Source organism: Chiloscyllium punctatum, unplaced genomic scaffold, assembly GCF_047496795.1.
Source record: "Chiloscyllium punctatum isolate Juve2018m unplaced genomic scaffold, sChiPun1.3 scaffold_1057, whole genome shotgun sequence".
Taxonomy (NCBI): Eukaryota; Metazoa; Chordata; class Chondrichthyes; order Orectolobiformes; family Hemiscylliidae; genus Chiloscyllium; species Chiloscyllium punctatum.
Window position 1 is genome coordinate 24,500 of NW_027310791.1, and position 22,747 is coordinate 47,246.

The window sequence follows — 22,747 nt, forward strand, 5'->3', positions numbered from 1 at the left end:
GAGTCTGTTCCAAATCTATTCCAGCCACTTGTCTCCATAAGCTGGGCAAGTACTACTGCCATAGTCAATGCAGAGCTCCGCCTACGTTGGGAGGGTGCTGGGGGAGGGGTGGGAGGGGAAAAAGGGCAGGTCAGTGCTGAGGTTCGCTCTGCCCCCTCACAGGGTGGGGGAGGGAGGGGAGGTGGTGTGTGGGGTTGGGGGGGGGTGGGTCACTCTGCCCCGTCATGGAGAGGGGGTTTCTAGCCTCAGACAATTCTGTATGGAGTTTGCACATTCTCCCTGTGTCTGTGTGGGTTTCTTCCCATAGTCCAAAGATGTGCAGGTTAGATGGATTCTTCATGGGAAATTGTTCATAGTGTGCCGGACTGTGCAGTCTGGGTGGATTAGCCATGGGAAATGCAGAGTTACAGGGATAGGGTAAGGGAAGTGGGTCTGGATGGGATGCTCTTCAGAGGGTTAGTGTGGACTCAATGGGCCAAATGGCCTGCTTTCACACTATCAGGGTCCTGTGATTCAATGAGTGCCATCGTCTATGGGGTGGTGATAACAGTGACATTGATTAAACAGTGATCCATCTCATCAATAAATCTGCATAATCTCAGATGAGAGATGGGGACTCCGTTCTCCTGTGGGAAGCGTCAGGTACCAGAAGCCTGGTAACGGACTGATATTCCCCTCCCAGCTCCACGCAGTAGATAGGCGAGGTGGTTTTCTTTACTCAGCGGGTTGTGAGTTCATGGAATGCCCTGCCAGTAGCAGTGGTGGACTCTTCCTCTTTATGGTCATTCAAGCGGGCATTGGATAAGCATATGGAGGTTATTGGGCTAGTGTAGGTTAGGTAGGCTTCGGTCGGCGCAACATCGAGGGCTGAAGGGCCTGTACTGTGCTGTATTTTTCTATGTTCTATGTTAAGGACCACCCCTCCAGAGGCTGTGAGCTGGGAATGAGCTTGGGAGGAGACTGAGGCCTGAGTGCACAAGGCAGCACTGACCTGATGATTTCTCCCTCTCCCTCTCACAGCTCGTGCCTATACTGACCGGCTCATCGCTTTCCTGCTGCAGAGGTTAGAGGTTCATAGTGAACGGACCCGCATCGGCACCCTGACTGTCATCAAACACCTCATCAACTCTGCCTGTACGTAATACCACAGTGTGTAACTCCCAGTCAAGCAACAATTCCCCACACCTTCAGTAACAGGGACCCTCAGCTTGGGGCCAGAAGTTCACAGGTTCAAGCCCCACTCCAGACAAACTGTGCATACACTCTAGGTTCTCACACCCAGGACAGCGCCGAGGGAGTGCGGCGCTGTCGGAGGGCTCAGCGCCGAGGGAGTGCGGCACTGTCGGAGGGATCTGGAATAGGTGCATCCTTTGCTCGGGCAAAGTCCAATTACTGTGGGATGGTCATGCAGGTTAATAACTGACTGTGAATTATGTTTTGTGCCTGTTAGACATCCAGATCGTGAGTTAGACGGAATTAATAAAGGGATTAGAAAGATATTGAGATGTGGCCAGTGCAGACAGGACATTAATTCTCTCCCATCTGCATCCTTACAGCCCCACAATTGGAGAGTAAGAAAGCTCAGATATTGGCTGGAATGAAGTTCACAATCCAGGACAGCAACAACAAGGTAAGAGTGGACTTAACCCTTCAAGTGCTGAGCTGCACAGAGGAGAGGAGGCCACTCAGCCCTCGTACAGAGATGCTGCTGCAGTGGTGATGTCACTGGACTAGTAATCCTGAGACTGAGGCTAATGTTCAGGGGACGTGAGTTCAAATCCCACCACACCACTGGGTGTTATCGATGTAAATGTTAGCAATGTGCCGACGCTGGAACCACCAATTTGTTGTTAAAACTGATGCAGTCCTTACCTGATCTGGGCTTCATCTTAACTCTGCTCTTCCTTCTATTGTAGGAAAGGTTTTGGAAAGGATTATGAGAGATAAGATTTATAATCATCTAGCAAGCAACAGTTTGATTTCAGATAGTCAATATGATTTCGTCAAGGGCAGGTCATGTCTCACAAACCTCATTGAGTTTTTTTGAGAAGGTGACCAAGCATGTAGATGAGGGTAGGGTAGTTGACGCGGTGTACACGGACTTCAGTAAAGCCTTTGATAAGGTTCCACATGGTAGGCTGTTGGAGAAAGTGTAGCAACGTGGGATGGAGGGTAATTTAGTAGTATGGATTAGAAACTGGCTTTCTGTAAGAAGGCAGTGAGTGGTGGTCAATGGAAAATATTCAGCCTGGAGTCCGGTTACTAGTGGTGTGCCACAAGGATCTTTTTTGGGACCACTGCTGTTTGTCATTTTTATAAATGATTTAGACTCGGGCATAGATGGATGGATTGGTACATTTGCAGATGACACTAAAGTTGGTGGAGTGGTGGACAGTGTGGAAGAATGTTACAGGTTGCAGGGGGACTTGGATAAACTGCAGAATTGGGCTGAGAGGTAGCAAATGGAGTTCAATGCAGCTAAATGTGAGGTGATGCACTTTGGGAAGAATAACAGGAAGGCAGAATACTGGGTCAATGGTAAGATTCTTGGTAGTATGGATGTGCAGAGGGATCTTGGAGTCCATGTACATAGATCGCTGAAAGTTGCCACCCAGGTGGACAGTGCTATTACAAAGGCATATGGTGTGTTAAGTTTCATTGGTAGAGGGATTGAGTTCCGGAGCCGCAATGTCATGCTGCAACTATACAAAACGCTGGTGCAGCCACACTTGGAATATTGTCTACAGTTCTGGTCCCCATACTTCAGGAAGGATGTGGAAGCATTGGAAAAGGTGCAGAGGAGATTTACCAGGATGTTGCCTGGTCTGGAAGGCAGGTCTTATGAGGAAAGGCTGAGAGACTTGGGTCTGTTCTTATTGGAAAGAAGGCGGCTAAGAGGGGATTTGATAGAGACATACAAGATGATCAGAGGATTAGATAGGATAGACAGTGAGAGTCTTTTTCCTAGGATGGTGACGTCAGCGTGTATGAGGGGACATAACAAATTGAGGGGTGGTAGATTTAAGACAGATGTCAGAGGCAGGTTCTTTACTCCGAGAGTGGTAAGGGTGTGGAATGGCCTGCCTGCCAATGTAGTTAACTCAACCACATTAGGGGTATTTAACCAATCCTTAGATGGATGATTTTGGAATAGTGTAGGTGGGCGAGCTGAGAATAGTTCACAGGTCGGCGCAACACCGAGGGCCGAAGGGCCTGTTCTGTGCTGTATTGTTCTATGTTCTAAATGGCTGGACAAGATACTGTTTGAGAGTGATTCGGGTGACAGAAGGATTGATGAAAGATTCCTGTCCGTGTATATGCCTTTGCTCCAATATCCTCGAACCAAAAAAAACTACTAGTCCCCTGTTTTGAAAGACGCTATTGAGCCCTGGCTCAGCAGGATGTTGTGGAGACGGGTCTCCAGATTCCGCCCCGCCCCCCCCATCCGCCGTCTCACGTGCTGACATTATCCCCATAACTCCCGGCTTGCATTTAGGGTTCCCGAACTTTTGTTCTGGTCTCCCCTACCAGTGGAAATTGGAACACCCTGTCCATCCTCTTGGGTCTCTTCATTCTAAACTCTGGTGCAGTCTAAACCAGCAAGGTCTGAGGGAATTCTGGCCACTTCTATCTCATTCTCCACAGAGTGCCAACAAGGGAAGGGTAACCCCCCCCCACCCTAACTCTTCCCCCTTCTGGGTGAGGGGCAGTGTGTAGTTCTCAGATCACTCCTTCCCCGCTAACTCTCACTCCCTTACCTGGTCTGCTGGTGAATAGTAACAGACTGCGGAAGGATATGGGCAGGCAGGTGGCAAATGCAGTGTTAATGGTGTGAAGCGATGCTTCTTGAGGAGAGGTGCTATAAGGGGTTCGGTTCTGAGGGGGAGGTACAGGAGCACTGGGAATCCTGGGGGTTGGTCATTGAAGGTTCACAGGCCAGGAACATTTCAAAGACAATGGAATAGTGGAATGAGAGGCTTTATAAATTGAGGCATGGGGTACTAAAGCAAACAGGATGTGGAAAAATAAACAGAAGATGCTTAGATATCTGCAGGAGTATTGTCTTCAGTCTGAGCTCCTGATTTTTAGGAAATGATATCATTCATTGCAGAGGAGTTGGACTGATTTGAATGGGACCAGGGATTTCGGTGAATGTCATAAAGGCCTACAGCACAAGAGAAAGGCCTTTTGGCCCATCAAATCTATGCTGTCAAAAACAGCCACCTAACTATTCTAAACACATTTTCCAGCACTTGGGCCACAGCTTTTCAGAGAAATTCATTCATAGAATCCCTACAGTGTGGAAACAGGCCATTTGGCGCAACAAGCCCTCTGAAGAGTGACCCTCTGAAGAGTAACCCACCCACACCCATTCCCCTACTATCCTACATTTTACCTCTGACTAATGCACTTAACCCACGCATCCCTGAGTGCAATGGGCAATTTCCCATGGCCAATTCACCTAACCTGTACATCTTTGGACTGTGGGAGGAAACCGGAGCATCTGGAGGAAACCCACGCAGACACGGGGAGAATGTGCAAACTCCACAGCCCGAGGCTGGAATTGAACCCGGGTCCCTGGTGCTGTGAGGCAGCAGTGCTAACCACTGAGCCACCGTGCTGCTCCATTGAATCCATGCTGTCAAAAACTGCTGCCTAGCTATGTCTGACTTAGTATTGCAAGTGCACATCTAAATACCTTTTAAATGATGAGGGTTTCCTCCTGGCAGTGAATTTCAGATTCCCACCACCCTCTGGGGTGAAAAAGCTTCTCACATCTTCTCTAAACCTCCTGCCCCTTACCTTAAATCTGTGCCCCTCAGTCACTGATCCCTGCACAAAGGGGACAGGTTTCTTCCTGTGTATCCCCCTAGTCCCCTCTGCTCTAAGGAAAGTAACTGTTTGTAACTGAAGCTCTACATCCCCGGAAACCACCTGGTAAAAACCAAAAGAACTGCGGATGCTGTAAATCAGAAACAAAAACAGAAGTTGCTGGAAAAGCTCAGCAGGTCTGGCAGCATCTGCAGACAGAAATCAGAGTTAACATCTTTGGTCAGGTGACTTTTCCTCAGAGGAAGGCTGACCAGATGTGAAGCGTTAACTCTGATTTCTGTCTACAGATGCTGCCAGACCTGCTGAACTTTTCCAGCAACGTCTGTCTTTGTAACATCCTGTTAAATATCCTCTGTATCCTCTCCAGTGCTATCTCATCCTTCCTATAATATGGATTCAAAACGGCACCCAATACTCTTGCTGTGAAGTGACCAGAGAAGCTAACTCGAGCAGAGAAGTTTAAGGATGAGATTTCATTGAGATGGACAAAACGGTGTCATTTTGTCAGAGTAAACAAAGTGTTTCCAGTGTTGAATGGGATTTATCCTCTGATTCTCTGCAATCCCCGCCCTGGCTTCCTTTTGGCTTTGATCTTTAGATTAGATTACTTACACTGTGGAAACAGGCCCTTTGGCCCAACCAGTCCACACCGACCCTCCGAAGAGCAACCCACCCAGACCCATTCCCCTACACCTAACACTACGGGCAATTTAGCGTGGCCAATTCACCTGACCTGCACATTTTTGGACTGTGGGAGGAAACCGGAGCACCCAGAGGAAACCCATGCAGACATGGGGAGAATGTGCAAATTCTACACAGACAAGTTGCCTGAGGTGGGAATTGAACCCGGGTCCCTGGCACTGTGAGGCAGCAGTGCTAACCACTGTGCCGCCCAATATGTCGTCATTGTCTACATAAATAGTGCCAGAAGACAGGAGGATAGCAAATGTTGTTCCCTTGTTCAAGACGGGGAGTAGATACGACCATGGTAATTATAGACCAGTGAGACCGACTTCTGTTGTGGGTAAGATGTTGGAAATGGTTATGAGAGAGAGGATTTATAATAACCTAGAAAGGAAGAAGTTGATTAGGAACAGTCAACACAAGTTTGTGAAGGGTACGTCATGCCTCACAAACCTTATTGAGTTCTTTGAGAAGGTGACCAAACAGATGGATGAGGGTAAAGCGGTTGATGTGGTGTATATAGATTTCAGGATGCCTACCTTGTAGAAGTTCTCCTCCCCTCTCCACAAGAATCTGAGTCTCTCTCTCTCACTGCAACCTCCAGGTCGATTTCCTGATGAAGGGCTTTTGCCCAAAACGTCGATTCTCCTGCTCCTCGGATGCTGCCTGACCTGCTGTGCTTTTCCAGCACCACACTGATCTAAACCCCAGTATATGGATTTCAGTAAAGCGTTTGATAAGGTTCCCTATGGGAGGCTATTGCACAAAATACAGAGGCATGGGATTGAGGGTGATATAGTGGTTTGGATCAGAGATTGGCTAGCTGAAAGAAGACAGAGGTGGTGGTTGATGGGAAATATTCATCCTGGAGTTCAGTTACTAGTGGTGTACCACAAGGATCACGTTTGGGTCTACTATTGTTTGTCATTTTTATAAATGACCTGGATGAGGGTGTAGAAGGATGGGTTAGTAAATTTGTGGATGACACTAAGGTCGGTGGAGTTGTGGATAGTGCTGAAGGATGATGTAGGTTACAGAAGGACATAGATAAGCTGCAGAGCTGGGCTGAGAGGTGGCAAATGGAGTTTAATGCGGACAAGTGTGAGGTGATTCACTTTGGAAGGAGTGACAGGAAGGAGGAGAACTGGGCTAATGGAAAGATTCTTGGTACTGTAGATGAACAGAGAGATCTCTATATCCATGTGCATAGATCCCTGAAAGTTGCCACCCAGGTTGATAGGGCTGTTAAGAAGGCATATACGGTGTGTTAGCTTTTATTGATTAGAGGGATTGAGTTTTGGAGCCATGAGGTCATGCTGCAGCTGTATAAAACTCTGATGCAGCTGCACTTGGAGTATTGCATACAGTTCTGGTCACTGCATTATCGGAAGGCTCGAGTCATCGAGTAATAGAGATGTACAGCATGGAAACGGACCCTTCGGTCCAATCCGTCCATGCTGACCAGATATCCCAATCCCGTAGGAAAAGACCAGAAGGCAATGTCTTGGAATAAAGGGAGGACCATGGAGGCTCATTTGTCAAGTATGTTCGAGACCGTGATCAATTGCTTTCTAGACATTGAAGCATCACAGGAGAGAAATCACAATTTCCCTGATAATAGGGTAGCTCAAAAACATGAATGGTCTACTCCCTCCTGTTTCCTATGTTTATAAACCACAAGTTCAAATCCCCCCCCCCCCCCCCCCCCCCCCCCCCCCTCAGCTCTCAGCGATTCTTCAGTATGCTGCGTGGAAAATAAAAGTACCAGCTTGAGATGCTTCACTGCCCAGGTGGGTGGACACGATCCCAGGGGAATTCTATTCATGAACTGAACAAATCCTGCCCTTAGAAAAGCAAAACATCTGACCATTTATCCTGTTGCTGTTTCTGGGGCACAATTTGTCTGAGCGTTTGCTGCTTTAAACAAGCGACAGCACTTTGAAAGAGCGCTTCATTTGATTGAATTAAAATTTCACATCTTTGAACAATCAATTAGAGTCAGAGAATTATAGAGAAGTACAGCATGGAAACAGACCCTTCGGTCCAACCCGTCCATGCCGACCAGATATCCCAATTCAATCTAGTCCCACCTGCCAGCACCTGGACCATATCCCTCCAAACTCTTCGTATTCATATACCCATCCAAATGCCTCTTAAATGTTGCAATTGTACCAGCTTCTGTCACTTTCTCTGGCAGCTCATTCCATACCCGTACCACCCTCTGTGTAAAAAGTTGCCACTTAGGTCCCTTTTATATCTTTCCCCTCTCACCCTAAACCTATGCCCTCTAGTTCTGGACTCTGTGACCCCAGGGAAAAGACTTTCCCTATTTATCCTATCCATGCCCCTCATAATTTTGTAAATCTCTATAAGGTCACCCCTCAGCCTCTTGAGGCTCCAGGTAAAACAGCCCGAGCCTGTTCAGCCTCTCCCTATAGCTCAAATCTTCCAACCCTAGCAACATCCTTGTAAATCTTTTCCGAACCCTTTCAAGTTTCACGACATATTTCCGATAGGAAGGAGACCAGAATTGCACGCAATATTCCAACAGTGGCTTAACCAATGTCCTGTACAGCCGCAACATGACCTCCCAACTCCTGTACTCAATACTCTGACCAATAAAGGAAAGCATACCAAACGCTGCCTTCACTATCCTATCTACCTGTGACTCCGCTTTCAAGGAGCTATGAACCTGCACTCCAAGGTGTCTCTGTTCAGCAACACTCCCTAGGACCTTACCATTAAGTGTATAAGTCCTGCTAAGATTTGCTTTCCCAAAATGCAGCACCTCGCATTTATCTGATTAGATTAGATTACTTACAGTGTGGAAACAGGCCCTTCGGCCCAACAAGCCCACACCGCCCCGCCGAAGCGCAACCCACCCATACCCCTAACCTAACACTACGGGCAATTTAGCATGGCCAATTCACCTGACCTGCACATCTTTGGACTGTGGGAGGAAACCGGAGCACCCGGAGGAAACCCACGCAGACACGGGGAGGACGTGCAAACTCCACACAGTCAGTCGCCTGAGTCGGGAAATGAACCCGGGTCTCTGGCGCTGTGAGGCAGCAGTGCTAACCACTGTGCCACCGTGCCGCCCCAAATCTGCATTAGACTCCATCTGCCATTTCTCAGCCCATTGGCCCATCTGGTCCAGACCCTGTTGTAAGCTTTGGAAAGGGTTCAGAGGAGAATTACTAGGATATTGTCTGGTATGGAGGGAAGGTTGAGGGACAGGCTGAGGGACTTGAGGCTGTTTTCATTGGAGAGAAGGTGGTTGAAGGGTGACTAATTGAGACACAAGATCAGAGGATTAGATAGGGTGGACAGTGAGAGCCCTTTTCCTTGGATAGGGATGGCTAGCATGAGGGGACATTGCTTTAAATTGAGGGATGATAGATGTAGGACAGATGTCCGAGGTAGTTTCTTTATATCTGGTTGGTATGGATGGGTTGGACCGAAGGGTTTGTTTCCATGCTGTACGTATCGATGACTCTGCTCAGAGTAGGAAGGGCATGGAACACTCTCATCCATCCTGTTTGTTACTTTGTTATGCTGGAGTTGAAGTTACGGGTCGAGTGAGTGACCCTTTCTCGGAACAAATAGTCCTAGGAGGAAGGGTCACTCGACCGGAAACATTAACTCTGAGTTCTGTCCACAGATGCTTGACAGGACCTGGACAGAGTGGATGTTGGGAAGATGTTCCCATTGGCAGCGGACATGAGGACCCAAGGGCACAGCCTTAGAGTAAAGGGAAGACCTTTTAGGACAGAGTTGAGGAGAAACTTCTTCAACCAGAGAGTGGTGAATCTCTGGAATTTACTACCACAGAAGACTGTGGAGGTCAGGTCACTGAGTTTATTTAAAACACGGGTTCTTGATTACCAAGGGGATCAAAAGTTACAGGGAGAAAGTGGGATTGAAAAACATATCAGCCATGATTGAATGGCGGAGCAGACTTGATGGGCTGAGTGGCCTAATTTCTGCTCCTATGTCTTATGCTGCCAGATTACTTACAGTGGGCGGCACGGTGGCACAGTGGTTAGCACTGCTGCCTCACAACGCCAGAGACCCGGGTTCAATTCCCGCCTCAGGTGACTGACTGTGTGGAGTTTGCACATTCTCCCCGTGTCTGCATGGGTTTCCTCCGGGTGCTCCGGTTTCCTCCCACAGTCCAAAGATGTGCAGGTCAGGTAAATTGGCCATGCTAAATTGCCCGTAGTGTCAGGTAAGGGGTAGATGTAGGGGTATGGGTGGGTTGCGCTTCGGCGGGGCGGTGTGGACTTGTTGGGCCGAAGGGCCTGTTTCCACACTGTAAGTAATCTAATCTAATCTGCTGAGCTTTTCCAGCAGTTTCTGTTTTGATTCTGATTTACAGCACCTGCCGTTCTTTCAGGTTTTGTTTAGCTTTACTTCCTGTGACACATATACTTCTTCTCGACTGTATTGACTGCGCTCTCCAGAGATCACTGTCAGATGGATTGTCGGTAGTCCAGGGGCTGTCCTGTGCTGGCGTTAGTCCAGGTTTTGAAGGGAACTGTTACAAATCTCTTGTCAAAGCAGTTTTGGCCATATTGGTGTGAGGCGATCGTAGGCTGAGGTTTCTCAGGACATCCGAATCTCTGCATTGCTGTGGGATCGGAGTAATCTGTAAACCAGTCTGGGTAAGGGCTACAACGTCTGATCATTCTCTGGGTCCCTGTTATTGAGGCAAGCTTTCCATTCCAGATTTATAAATTGAGTCTACGTTCCCCGGCTGCAATGGGTGGGGTTTGAACTTGTGTCCACAGAGCCTTAGTCAAGAGTGTAGTGCAGGTCAGGCAGCATCCGAGGAGCAGGAGAATCGACGTTTTTGGCATCGGCCTTTCATCAGAACAGAGGTTCTTCTCCTCCTGATCTCCAGCATCTGCGGTCCTCACTTTCTCCACAGAACATTAGCCTGGGCCTCTGCAGTGACGTTTCCTACTGTGTCAGGGTTTCCTGTGGTCTTTGCAGGAGGAGTCAGTCAGTAACCGTGGTTTCTCTCTCTCTCTTTTCCCCCCCCCCCGGCAGGTGAAGTGGATGGTGGCTCAGGTGATCAGTGCAATGGCTCACCACGACTACCTGGAACTGGATGGAGGTGAAGCGATGGTGGAGTTTATCATCCGACAGTGCGCCCTGCCCTGTGAACCCGGGGTACGAACCTCTCCCAATTCCTGCTGGGAGCTGCGACCTTGAATTTCTATAGCACCTACATCAGCTCCGGGCATCCGAAAGTGTTACCACGGTTGTAATGGGGGTGGGATGCCAATTTGCGAGCGCGAAGATTCCACAAACAACAGTAATTGAGAAACGTAGAACAGCTACAGTGCGGGAAAGAGGCCCTTCGGCCCATTGAGTCTGCTACAACCCCTTAAAACAGCATCCTACCCAGACCCAGCCCCCACCCTATTCCAGTAACCCTGCATTTCCCATGGCCAACCCACCCTAACCTGCACATCCCTGGCCACTGCGGGCAATTTCCCATGGCCAACCCACCCTAACCTGCCCATTCCTGGGCACTGTGGACAATTTCCCATTGCCAATCCATCTAGCCTGCACATCCCTGGACACTGGGCACTTTCCCATGTACAATCCATCTAACCTGCACTTCTTTGGATTGTGGGAGGAAACCCACGCAAACATGGGGCGAATGTGCCAACTCCACACAGACTGTCACCCGAGGCTGAAAATGAACCCGGGTCCCTGGCACTGGGAGGCAGCAGTGCTGACCTCTGATTATCTGCTCATGGTGCTGTTGAACTGTGATTTTGCGTTCGCACCACCCCATTAGGACCCTGCTCTGAATCCTCAGTGAAGACCCCCCCTCAGGATCCTGCTCCATCCTCTCGTTCCCTACCCACCTAGGGACCCTGAGATGACCCCTTACCCCATCCACAGTCTGCTCCCATCCTCTTCTCTCACCGCCTCTCCCAGTCCCAATAACTTCCTCGAGACCCCACACCTCACTCCCCAGAAACCATTCCTCCCTCTTTTCGGTCCTGCGGTGATGAAGTAAATGTTGTTATTGGGTGTTTTATTATTTTGGAGGGCTGGTGTGGGGGTGCCTGTCCTGTTGTGGGTGTGTTTATTGATCTGAAATGTGTTCCCACTTCCCGTCAGACGCCCAAACCTCGGAGTTACGACCCTGACGAAGTGACGGACGAGAGCCTGCGGAGTATGTGTGACAACATCCTGAACCTGTTGACCACCACCGTCAAGAAGATGGAGGACGTCAGTATCAGGCTCTCTCTCTCTACTCTCATCTTTCAGAGATAAGGCTGATGTATTTTTGTAGCAGCTTTCAGACCTGTCGTGTTATCGAGAGCCTGACAGTATATGTACTCATACATTAGCCTTTTTTTGAGAAGATTTGTAGCTCAGGATGATAACTATGTAAGTTAGCTCACTGAGCTGGAAGGTTTGTTTTCAGACGTTTCGTCACCATGACTAGGTAACATCAGTAAGAGTCTCTGGTGAAACACTGGAGCTATGTCCGACCTCTCTTTATAGGTCATGGTTTCTTAAGGTAGGTGATGTCATTTCCTGTTCCTTTTTTTTTGAAGAGAAGGTAGCTGGGATCTAAATCGATGTGTTTATTGATGGAGTTCTGGTTAGAATGCCCTGTCTCTAAGAATTCTCATGCGTGTTTTTGTTTCGTCCATCCAAGGATGTGTGTGTTGTCCCAGTCAAAGTGGTCTCCTTTGTATGTATGGGAACTAGTGATAGTGGGTCGTGTTATTTCAACGAGCTGCAGCACCCAAGAGCTACAAACAGCAGAAGAAAAATATCTATAGATTGTTTTCAAGAAAAACGGGTAGCCAATAAACGTAATCTACCAATTCCTCAAACAGTAGACAGTAGGTGCAGGAGTAGGCCATTCTGCCCTTCGAGCCTGCACCACCATTCATTATGATCATGATTGATCATCCACAATCAGTATCCTGTTCCTGCCTTATCCCCATAACCCTTGATCCCACTATCTTTAAGAGCTCTATCCATCTCTTTCTTGAAAGTATCCAGAGACTTGGCCTCCACTGCCTTCTGGGGCAGAGCATTCTATGCACCCACCACTCTCTGGGTGAAGAAGTTTCTCCTCAACTCTGTTCTAAATGACCTACCCCTTATTTTTAAGCTGTGTCCTCTGGTTCAGCACTCACCCATCAGCGGAAACATGCTTCCTGCCTCCAGAGTGTCCAATCCTTTAATAATTGTATCCGTCTCAATCAGATCCTCTCTCATCCTTCTAAACTCAAGTGTATACAAGCCCAGTCGCTCCAATCTTTCAACGTATGATAGTCCCGCCATTCCGGGAATTGACCTTGTGAACCTGCCCTGTACTCCCTCAATAGCCAGAATGTCCTTCCTCAAATTTGGAGACCAAAACCGTGCACAATGCTCCAGGTGTGGTCTCACCAGGGCCCTGTACAGCTGCAGAAGGACCCCTTTGCTTCTATACTCAATTCCTCTTGTTATGAAGGCCAACATGCCATTAGCTTGCTTCATTACCTGCTGTACCTGCATGCTTGCTTTCATTGACTGATGTACAAGAACACCTAGATCTCGTTGTACTTTCCCTTTACCTAACTTGACTCCATTTAGATAGTAATCTGCCTTCCAAAGTGGATAACCAAACAAGCAGACACAACACAAACAAAACTATAGCCAAGTTACCTTAGATCAAGGACTTCTCGGAAATGACTGCCAGACTATTCCAACCCCTTGGCATCATGGTAGCCCACAAACGTACCAACACACTTAAACAGTGTATAAAGACACAAAAGGACCCATTAGATACCACCAGTCAAACTAACATCCTTTACAAGATACCATGTTTTAAAAATTCTACATCGGATAAATTAGCAGGAAACCTGCCACCAGGATACACGAACACCAACTGGCCACCAAAAGACACGACCCACTATCACTAGTTTCCTTACATACAGACAAAGAAGGACACCACTTTGACTGGGACAACACATCCATCCCAGGAGAGGTGAATTAAAGACACACGAGAATTCTGAAAAGCCTGGCATTCTAACCAGAACTCCATCAACAAACACATCGATTTAGATCCCAGCTCCCTTCTCTTCAAAAAAGGAACTGGAAATGACATCACTCACCTTAAGAAACCAAGCCCTATCAAGAAACGAACGTGCTTCACCAGAGAGACTCACTGATTTTACCCGGTTATGGTGGCAAAATGTCTGAAAACAAATTTTCCAGCTCAGTGAGCTAACTTACGTAACATACTCTTACATTGTTAATATTGTTCTAACGTGGAAAAGGCAGCTGTCCACTTGTACACTGCAGGATCTCGGGAAATGCATGCGACATTAGAGTTAAATATTATTTTTCAAGCAACCCCCTTTGGACTTGGTAGGACGCAGCTCTAGGGCAGATGGGACTTAATCCCAGACCTTCTAGCCCAGAGGAGAGGACAATATACACTGTGCCACAAGACACACAGTTTGAGGTAAATGCTTTCAGGGACTAGAGGGAACATGCCAACTGAGTAAACAAGCAGGGGAATTACAGACACTTGTTAGTCAATTTTGATCCAAATGTGCAAATTGCTTCTATGAACAAGGAGCAGGAGTAGGCCATTCAGCCCATCAAGTCTGCTCTGCCACTCAGTAAGGTATGGCTTCCCTCGGCGCTGACCCTCGGCCCGAGCGGCGCTCCCTCGGCGCTGACCCTCGGCCCAAGCGGCGCTGACCCTCGGCCCGAGCAGCGCACCCTGAGGGTAGTTCTGAGTGAACAGTTTTGTTGTGGATCTGGAATCTGTGTAAAATGGGTAGATTTTCTTCATCAAAGGCAATGAATGTGCAGGATGGGTTTTTGCAACAATCGCTAACAGTTACACAGCCATTATTAGACTAGTTTTGTATTTGTATTCACCATCTCCTTATAGAATGTAAAACTTTGCGTGTTCCACAGGGGTCTCTTCTGGGTCCTCTTTTGTTTATCATTTTTATAAAAGATTTGGATGAGGATATAGGAGGCCGGGTTAGTGAGGGAGGTTATCTAAGATTATAAAGGAATCTTGATGAAATGGGTCAATGGGCTGAAAAACAGCAGATGGAGTTCAATCTGGACAAATGTGAGATATTGTGTTTTGGTCCAACAACCAAGGGTAGTGCTGATATATTTAAAAGTAGGTCCTTGGGTAGTGTTGTACAACAGAGGAACCGAGGGGTGCAGGTACATAACTCTTTGAAGTTTGCGTCACATATTGACAGAGTGGGTAAAAAGGTTTAGCATGCTTGCCTTCATTGCTCAGTCCTTTGAGTATAGGAGTTTGGCCATTACATGAGGATTGGAAGGAGGCTAATGTTCCTCCTTTCAAGGTGGGTAGTAGGGAAATCCCTGGCAATTACAGACCAGTCAGCCTTAAGTCTGTGGTCCGCAAGGGTTTGGAATGAATTGAGGGAAAGGATGTATCACTATTTGGAAAAGCATAGCGTGATTAAAGGCAGTCAGCATGGCTTTGTGAGGGGCAGGTTATGCCTCACAAATCTTATTGAGTTCTTTGAGGAGGTGACAAGACAGGTCGACAAAGTTAGAGCAGCGGATGTGGTGTATGTGGACTTCAGCAAGGTATTTGTTCAGGTTCCCCATGGTAGACTCATTCACAAAGTCAGGAGGTATAGGATACAGGGAGATTTGGCTATGAATTCAGAATTGGTTGGCTGACAGAAGGCAGAGAGTGGTTGTAGATGGAAAGTATTCTGCCTGGAGGACAGTGTTAAGTGGGGTCTCGCAGGGCTCTGTTCTTGGGCCCCTGCTCTTTGCTCTTTGTAGTTTTTATAAATGTCTTGGGTGAGGAGGTTGAGGGGTGAGTTAGTAAATTTGCAGATGACACAAAGGTTGGAGGTGCCATTGATAGTATCGAGGGCTATTGCAGGCTGCAGCGCGACATAGACAGGATGCAGAGCTGGGCTGAGAAATGGCAGATGGAGTTCAACCTGGATAAATGTGAAATGATGCATTTTGGAAGGTCAAACTTGATGCTGAATACAGGATTAAAGACAGGATTCTTGGCAGTGTGGAGGAAACAGTGGGATCTTGGTGTTCAAGTACTTAGATCCCTCAAGTTGCCCCCCAAGTGGATAGGGTTGTCAAGAAAGCATATGGTGTTTTGGTTTTCATTAACAGGGGGAATGAGTTTAAGAGCTGAGAGATTTTGTTGCAGCTCTACAAGTCCCTGGTGAGACCACATTTGGAATATTGTGTCCAGTTCTGTTCCTACTATTGGAAAGATACAGAGTCCTTGAAGAGGGTGCAAAGAAGGTTTACCAGGATGCTGCCTGGACTTGGAGGGTTTGTCTTATGAAGAGAGGTTGACTAAGCTTGGACTTTTCTCTCTAGAGAGGAGGAGGAAGAAGAGAGGAGACTTGATCGAGGTATACAAGGTAATGAGAAGCATGGATAGAGTCAATAGTCAGAGACCTTTCCCCAGGACAGGATTGACGGGTACGAGGGGTCATAGTTTTAAGATATTAGGAGAAAGGTATAGAGGAGATGTCAGAGGTAGGTTCTTTACACAGAGAGTTGTGAATGCATGGAATGCGTTGCCAGCGGTGATGGTGGAAACAGAGTCTTTGGGGACATTTAAGCGACTGCTGGACATGCACATGGAGAGCAGTGATTCTGGATTAGTGGTGCTGGAAGAGCACAGCAGTTCAGGCAGCATCCGAGGAGCTTCAAAATCAATGTTTCGGGCAAAAGCCCTTCATCAGGAATAAAGGCAGTGAGCCTGAAGCGTGGAGAGATAAGCTAGAGGAGGGTGGGGGTGGGGAGAGAGTAGCTTAGAGTACAATGGGTGAGTGGGGGAGGGAATGAAGGTGATAGGTCAGGGAGGAGAGGGTGGAGTGGATAGGTGGAAAAGGAGATAGGCAGGTAGGACAAGTCCGGACAAGTCATGGGGACAGTGCTGAGCTGGAAGTTTGGAACTGGGGTGAGGTGGGGGAAGGGGAAATGAGGACACTGTTGAAGTCCACATTGATGCCCTGGAGGGGGGGTCAATGTGGACTTCAACAGTTTCCTCATTTCCCCTTCCCCCACCTCATCCTAGTTTCAAACTTCCAGCTCAGCACTGTCCCCATGACTTGTCCTACCTGCCTATCTCCTTTTCCGCTTATCCACTCCACCCTCTCCTCCTTAACCTATCACCTTCATCCCCTCCCCCACTCACCCATTGTACTCTATGCTACTCTCTCCCCACCCCCACCCTCCTCTAGCTTATCTCTCCACGCTTCAGGCTCTCTGCCCTTATTCCTGATGAAGGGCTTTTGCCCGAAACGTCGATTTCGCTGCTCCTTGGATGCTGCCTGAACTGCTGTGCTCTTCTAGCACCACTAATCCAGAATCTGGTTTCCAGCATCTGCAGTCATTGTTTTGACCTCATGGATAGCAGTGAGTTGAGGGGTGTGTAGGTTAGGTTATTTTAGATTAGGAATAATCCTCGGCACAACATCAAGGGCCAAAGGGCCTGTTCTGTGCTATATTTTTCTATGTTCTGTGAGGTTGTACAGGACATTGGTGAGACCTGTTGCAGAGTACTGTGTCCAGTGCTGGTTGCCCAGTTATAGGAAGGATATTATCAAGTTGGCAAGGGTTCAGAAGAGATTTACCAGGATGTTGCTGGGTCTGGAAGGTTTCAGTTATAAATGTTTTTTTCACTGGAGTGTAGGAGGCTGAGAGACGACCTTACCAAAGTTTATAAAATAATGAGAGGAATAGATAAAGTTAAGGGTAATAATCTTTTCCATAAGTTGGGGAATTTCAAGACTAGGGGCACACTTTTAAGTTGAGAAGAGAGATTTAAAGACATGAGGGGCAAATGTTTTACACAGGTGGTTTGCGTGTGGAATGAATTTCCTGAGGAAGTGGTGGATGTGGGTATAGTTACAACATTTAAAAGGCATTTGGACAGGTACATGAGCAGTAAAGGTTTGGAGGGGTATGGGCCTGGAGGTAGGCAGGGGTGGGACTAGTTTAGTTTGGGATCATAGTTGGACTGAAAGGTCTGTTTTGGTGCTGCCTGCCTGACTGTGTTCCCTGGTCTCCAGCCCTGTGGTGCACGCTCACTTCATAAGTGGTTTGGGCACTAAGTTAAACTAAACCCTTTACTACAGTTGCTTGGCAATATAAAGGATGAACAGTAACTGAGCTGACTCCTTGCTGCACACTGTTCCCCAACCCCTGCACCTTTCTGTTTCCCTGTCTAGGTTCTGTGGCCGTTCTTGCTGGAGTTTATCATCCCCCCGCAGTATCTCAACGCCCTGGCTCCTGTGTGTCGTAGCCTCGCCCACTTGGGAATGAAGAAACTACAGCACAACGAGGGGCTCCAGTTCACCCACCAGGAGCCAGGTTCGTGTGCCAGCAGTTACCTCCCCGGGAGGGTTTGGGGACTGCACACAGGGAGCTTTACTCTGTATCTGACCCATGCTCATGCTGTCCCTGTCCTCGGAGTATTTGATGGGGGAACAGTGGAGAGGGAGCTTTACTCTGTATCTAACCCCGTCCTGTCCATGTTTCCCAGGTTCTCCTGTCTTGATGATCCTGTGCAGTGTGCAGCAGAGACTGTGTTTGTGTGTGTGTGTGGGAAGTGATCTGACTGACAGCGATTAATTGGTGGATGGATGGGTGTGTGAAGATGCTGTGCCCCCTGTGTTTCATGTTCTCGCTCATGTTGGATGGAACTGTGAAGATCATGTCCCACTCCATTAACCATTCTGTTTCTCCTTTTGATTTTAGATCTGCTCAAACCTCAGCTGCTTCTGACTCGGTTGCTGGTGAGTTAGCCGCATGATCTCAGACCAACTCCTGCCCGCCTTCCTGCAGGCTAGTGATTTCAGTGTCAGCGTCGCACTGGTGGGCACCTGACCCCTGCCATGTTCCTGACACTGTTGCTCACTGTGTGTAGTGCTCCTTCCTCGGTCACTGTGCCCCTCGCCTGGACGGATATCTAAAGCTGCTCTGCGTGTCTCTCTGCCTCTGCCCTGTTCAGTTGCTCTGTTGGACGTTATCGTAAATCTGCTTCTTTCCCCAGGTGGTCTCGGCTTTCCCGTTCCGGGGGAGGGCCGAGGGGTCCCAGCGCTGAGGTTCCTCCAGGTTGCTGCGCCCCTCGTCCACCCACAGCTGGTGAGGGTCTGGAATGAGGAGATCCCTCCACTTATTCAGCACCTGGAAGGTATGTACTGAGCCAGGTTACTGTTGGGGGGGGGGGGGTGTGGTAAGGGTGTTTAATTTGTTTGTGGGCTCTGCATTTATTACCCATCTCTTATTCAGAGAGCAGGGTTTCTGTGTTAGATTAAGTCCAGGCACTCTGATCCCCCTCCCCTGCCACATTTTAGTGATCTACAGAAAATAAGAGGTCACATTGGTCACCATTGGCCCAACGTTTAAATCCAGATTTTATTGAATTCCAGTTTCACTGCCTGCCCCAGTGGGGTTTGAACCTTGAACGTGAACCTGTGGTTCGGGGCGACTGATTCAGCAACATCATCGTGGTGGGTCTTGGCCGAGGTTCAGTGTGTGTTAATGGCCAACCTCCCCCATGGTTCCCAGCTGCCTGTGTGTGTTAGACACAGCAAGTGAGGTGGGGGCTAGAGACAGCACCCCACCTTGCCCCACAACCCTGACAGGGGGCTGGGCCCTGGGGGAGTGAGGAGGGGGCTATGGAGACACCCCCATCCTTACAGGGAGCTGGGACCCGGGGGGATTGAGGAGGGGGCTATAGAGACACCCCCACCCTGGCAGGGAGCTGGGCTCCGGGGGGATTGAGGAGGGGGCAATAGAGATACCCCCACCCTGACAGGGAGCTGGGCCCTGGGGAGTGTGGAGGGGGTTACACTGACACCCCCACCCTGACAGGGGGCATGGACCTGGGGGGAGTGAGGAGGGGGCAATAGAGACACCCCCACCCTGGCAGGGAGCTGGGCTCCGGGGGGATTGAGGAGGGGGCAATAGAGATACCCCCACCCTGACAGGGAGCTGGGCCCTGGGGAGTGAGGAGGGGCTACAGAGACACCCCCATCCTGACAGGGGGCATGGACCTTAGGGGAGTGTGGAGGGGGTTACAACCGACACCCCTACCCTGACAGGAACTGGGCTCCCTCTGGGCACGGTTGGACTGCGCTATGTTTGAGATGAATATCATTGCTGTAGCTCCTGTTAATGTTTAAACATAGACCTGTACAGCACAGTAACAGGCCCTTTGGCTCGCGATGTTGTACCGAACATGACAACAAATTAACCTTTTCCCTTCTGCCTGCCCTGGTATATTCACATGCTTATCTAAAAGGCTTTTAAATGTCCCTATTGTATCTCTCCCATAGCCCACCCAGACAGTGCGTTCCATACTTCTACCCCTCTCAGTTTCAAAAAAAAAGAAAATTTGCCCCTCACATCTCCTTTGAACGTCCCCCCTCTCACCTTTTAAATGTATTAGAAATTTAACTCTTGTTGGGGGCGGGGGGCAGAAGGATTCTGACCAACAACCCTATCTATGAATCTCCTAATTTTATAAACGTTTATCAAGTCTCCCCTCAGCCTCCGCTGCTCCAGACAAAACAACCCAAGTCTCTCCTTATAATTCATACCCTCTAATCCAGGCCACATTGTCTCCACATGCTTGCTGTGATGTGACTGGAACTGAACACAATACTGTACTCTGTGTGGTGTAAGATGGGAATGTACTCTCCCTCCTGAGGAGTCGTGTGGCGTTGGGGAACTGTGCTTCTGAGTGAGCTGTCGGGGCTGGGTCATTGAAGTTTTGAAGTCACGACAGATAGACAGCTGACAAATGTGGGAGTCAGAGGTTATTGTGGGGGGAGCAGCAGAGTCGGTCTCAGGCCAAGACTAGCTCATCTATTGAACAGCAGTGTGATCTGGAGGGGCTGAATGGCCTGTGGTTGCTTTGATCTGCTATGATCGTGTGGAGAATTGGGAACAGTGGGTTATAGCTTACTTTGGAGATCTGCCTGGGTAAAGCTGGAAGTCAAGGTTACAAAAACTGAAGTTGCTGGAAAAACTCAGCTCGGGTAGAATCTGTGGGGGAAAGCAGAGTTAACCTCATGCTGCTAGAGCTGCTGAGCTTTTGCAGCAATTATTTTCTGATGTCCAGCAGCTGCAGGTTTGTTTTTGTTGTTTAATGAGATACTGGAAGGTGATGTGTGAGGATAACGGACTGTTATACAGCCGGCTTCCCTTGCAATTCTTGTCACATGTCTGTCTGTCTAGCTGGACAACCACCTCCCCCCACCTGGGCCCTGCCTCCTCCCAGTCACACCCCCACCCCTGCCCCTCCCGGTATTTGTCCAGGGTCCCGGTTGAGTCTTTGCTGATGCCTGTTTATTGTTCACAGAGAATTCCGAGGGCTCCCTGCCCCAGCGACACTGGGAGGATAAGCTGCTGCTGGTGAGTAAGGCTTTACTGATTGCGGAGCAGGGAACTGAGGGGCAGCAGCCGGATCGGGAATTGGAGACTGATTGGCTGTTTATCTCTCCACGCTTTCCCCCCCCCCTGCCCCCCTCCACCACCCCCCACCACCACCACCCCCACCACCAAACCCCTGCAGTTACTGTCCAGGAGCCTGGAGGCTGTCGCTCCGGGAGATGAGACCTGGAGCAGCCAGCTCAGTGAGGAGATGACCAAACACCTCGGTAACTACGGCAACCGCCCCCACGAGAAGGTGAGAACAGCAGCCTCTAACACCCCCTCGCAGGGGTCCAGGTACCCCCACATGAGGTGGGCTGGGGTCGGGGTACCCCCCCGGGCTGGGGTTGGCGTACCCCCTCATCCAATTCCCCCCTCCACAGCCCCTGGTACCCAAAGACAACAGCCCAGGTGGCTGCAGGTTGGATCCCTGGGGAAAAGGATTGACGGAATGGGTAAATATTTGGGATGTTCGTCTTGACATTGGGGGGTGGTGGTGGGGTGTGTGGGGCTGTGTTCTCCGATTACTATTGAGGAGACCCCCACCTCTCCCCTGAATTTTGGAAACACCTTTTTTTTTGCAGTTTTTGATATTAATGGCCTCCCTCTCTCTGCTCTATCTCTTGCAACCCCCCCCCCCCCCCCACCCACATCTCGTCCATCGCGCCCATGCAGGGCTTTCTCTATAAGTGTGTTGGGGTGGTGTTGAGACAGACAGGCAGCCATAACGTGGTCAGAAAGCAGCTCGTGGAGATCCTACAGTCAGTACGACACACCGAGCCCATGGAGAGAGAGGTAAGAGACCCCTGCAGCAGCCCCTATGGTGGGGGTGGGTTGGGGTAGAGGGGCCCTGGGATGGGCATTACTTGTGAAGAATCCTGGTGTGTAACTGCGACCAGTCTGTCCATTGAAGGTAGAGGATGTGGGAATTGTAATTGCCTTTGAGAAGGTGGTGGTGAGCTACCTTCTCGAACTGCTGCATTGTGGGTAGACCCACAATGCCCTGAGGGAGGGAATTCCAGGATTGTGACCGAGCGACACTCAAGGAACGGCCAATATCTTTCCAAGTCAGAATGATAAGGGCCTCCGAGGGGAACTTGCATGGGCTGGTTTTCCTGTGTATCTGCGGCCCCCCCCCCCCCCTTCTGGATGGAAGTTGTGGTGGGTTTGGAGGGATCTATCTGAGGATCTTTGGTGAATTTCTGCCGTGCACCTTGTCGACGGTAGCACAGAGATGCTGACCTTGATACTGAGGGAAGGCCAGCGTTGTTGTCCTGCCCAGTGCTGTCAGGTGGAGGGTGTTGGTCCAAAGCTGCTGTGTGTGAAATGCTGCACCGTTCATAAGGGCAGAGCTGGGAGGTTTCCTGGGGCCCTGACCAGTACTTATCATTGATATTGCAAAAGTGCTCTGATTGTTGAATGTGGGATCTTGCTGTGTACAGACTGTCGTTTCCCGCTTTGCAGCACTGTACTCTGTCTCTGTTGCATGTAGCGATGCTGAGTGTGAGACAGGCGCTATGTAAATGCAGCTTGTTTTGTCTGCAGGGTGTTGCAGTGTGTATCGGGTTCTGTGCGAAGACTCACCTGGATATCACTCTGACAAAGCTGGAGGAGTTTGGGAAGTCTGACACCTTGAAGAAATCGCCAAGTCTGTTCCAAATCCTCAAGGCAAGTGGGATCTTCCTGTTCACGGTGGGCATTGCCAACAACTTCTCCCCCTTCCCCCCCCACCCTCCTCTCTCTTCCCCCCCCACCCTCCTCTCTC

The 22,747-nt window shown here is 49.2% G+C and overlaps 1 protein-coding gene across 1 annotated transcript in view; it reads left to right on the top strand.

Moving 5' to 3' along the window:
* Positions 1-20,964, top strand: part of LOC140474547 (maestro heat-like repeat-containing protein family member 1) — a 44,314-nt gene extending 23,350 nt beyond the window's left edge. Inside the window, exons 10-17 of the mRNA XM_072567716.1 lie at positions 1,021-1,134; positions 1,557-1,630; positions 10,573-10,695; positions 11,662-11,772; positions 17,772-17,913; positions 18,301-18,338; positions 18,596-18,736; positions 20,912-20,964. Of these exons, the coding sequence (XP_072423817.1) occupies positions 1,021-1,134; positions 1,557-1,630; positions 10,573-10,695; positions 11,662-11,772; positions 17,772-17,913; positions 18,301-18,338; positions 18,596-18,646 (653 nt within the window). The 3' untranslated portion in view covers positions 18,647-18,736; positions 20,912-20,964. The remainder of the gene's footprint in view (positions 1-1,020; positions 1,135-1,556; positions 1,631-10,572; positions 10,696-11,661; positions 11,773-17,771; positions 17,914-18,300; positions 18,339-18,595; positions 18,737-20,911) is intronic.
* The last annotated feature ends 1,783 nt before the right edge of the window (positions 20,965-22,747 follow it).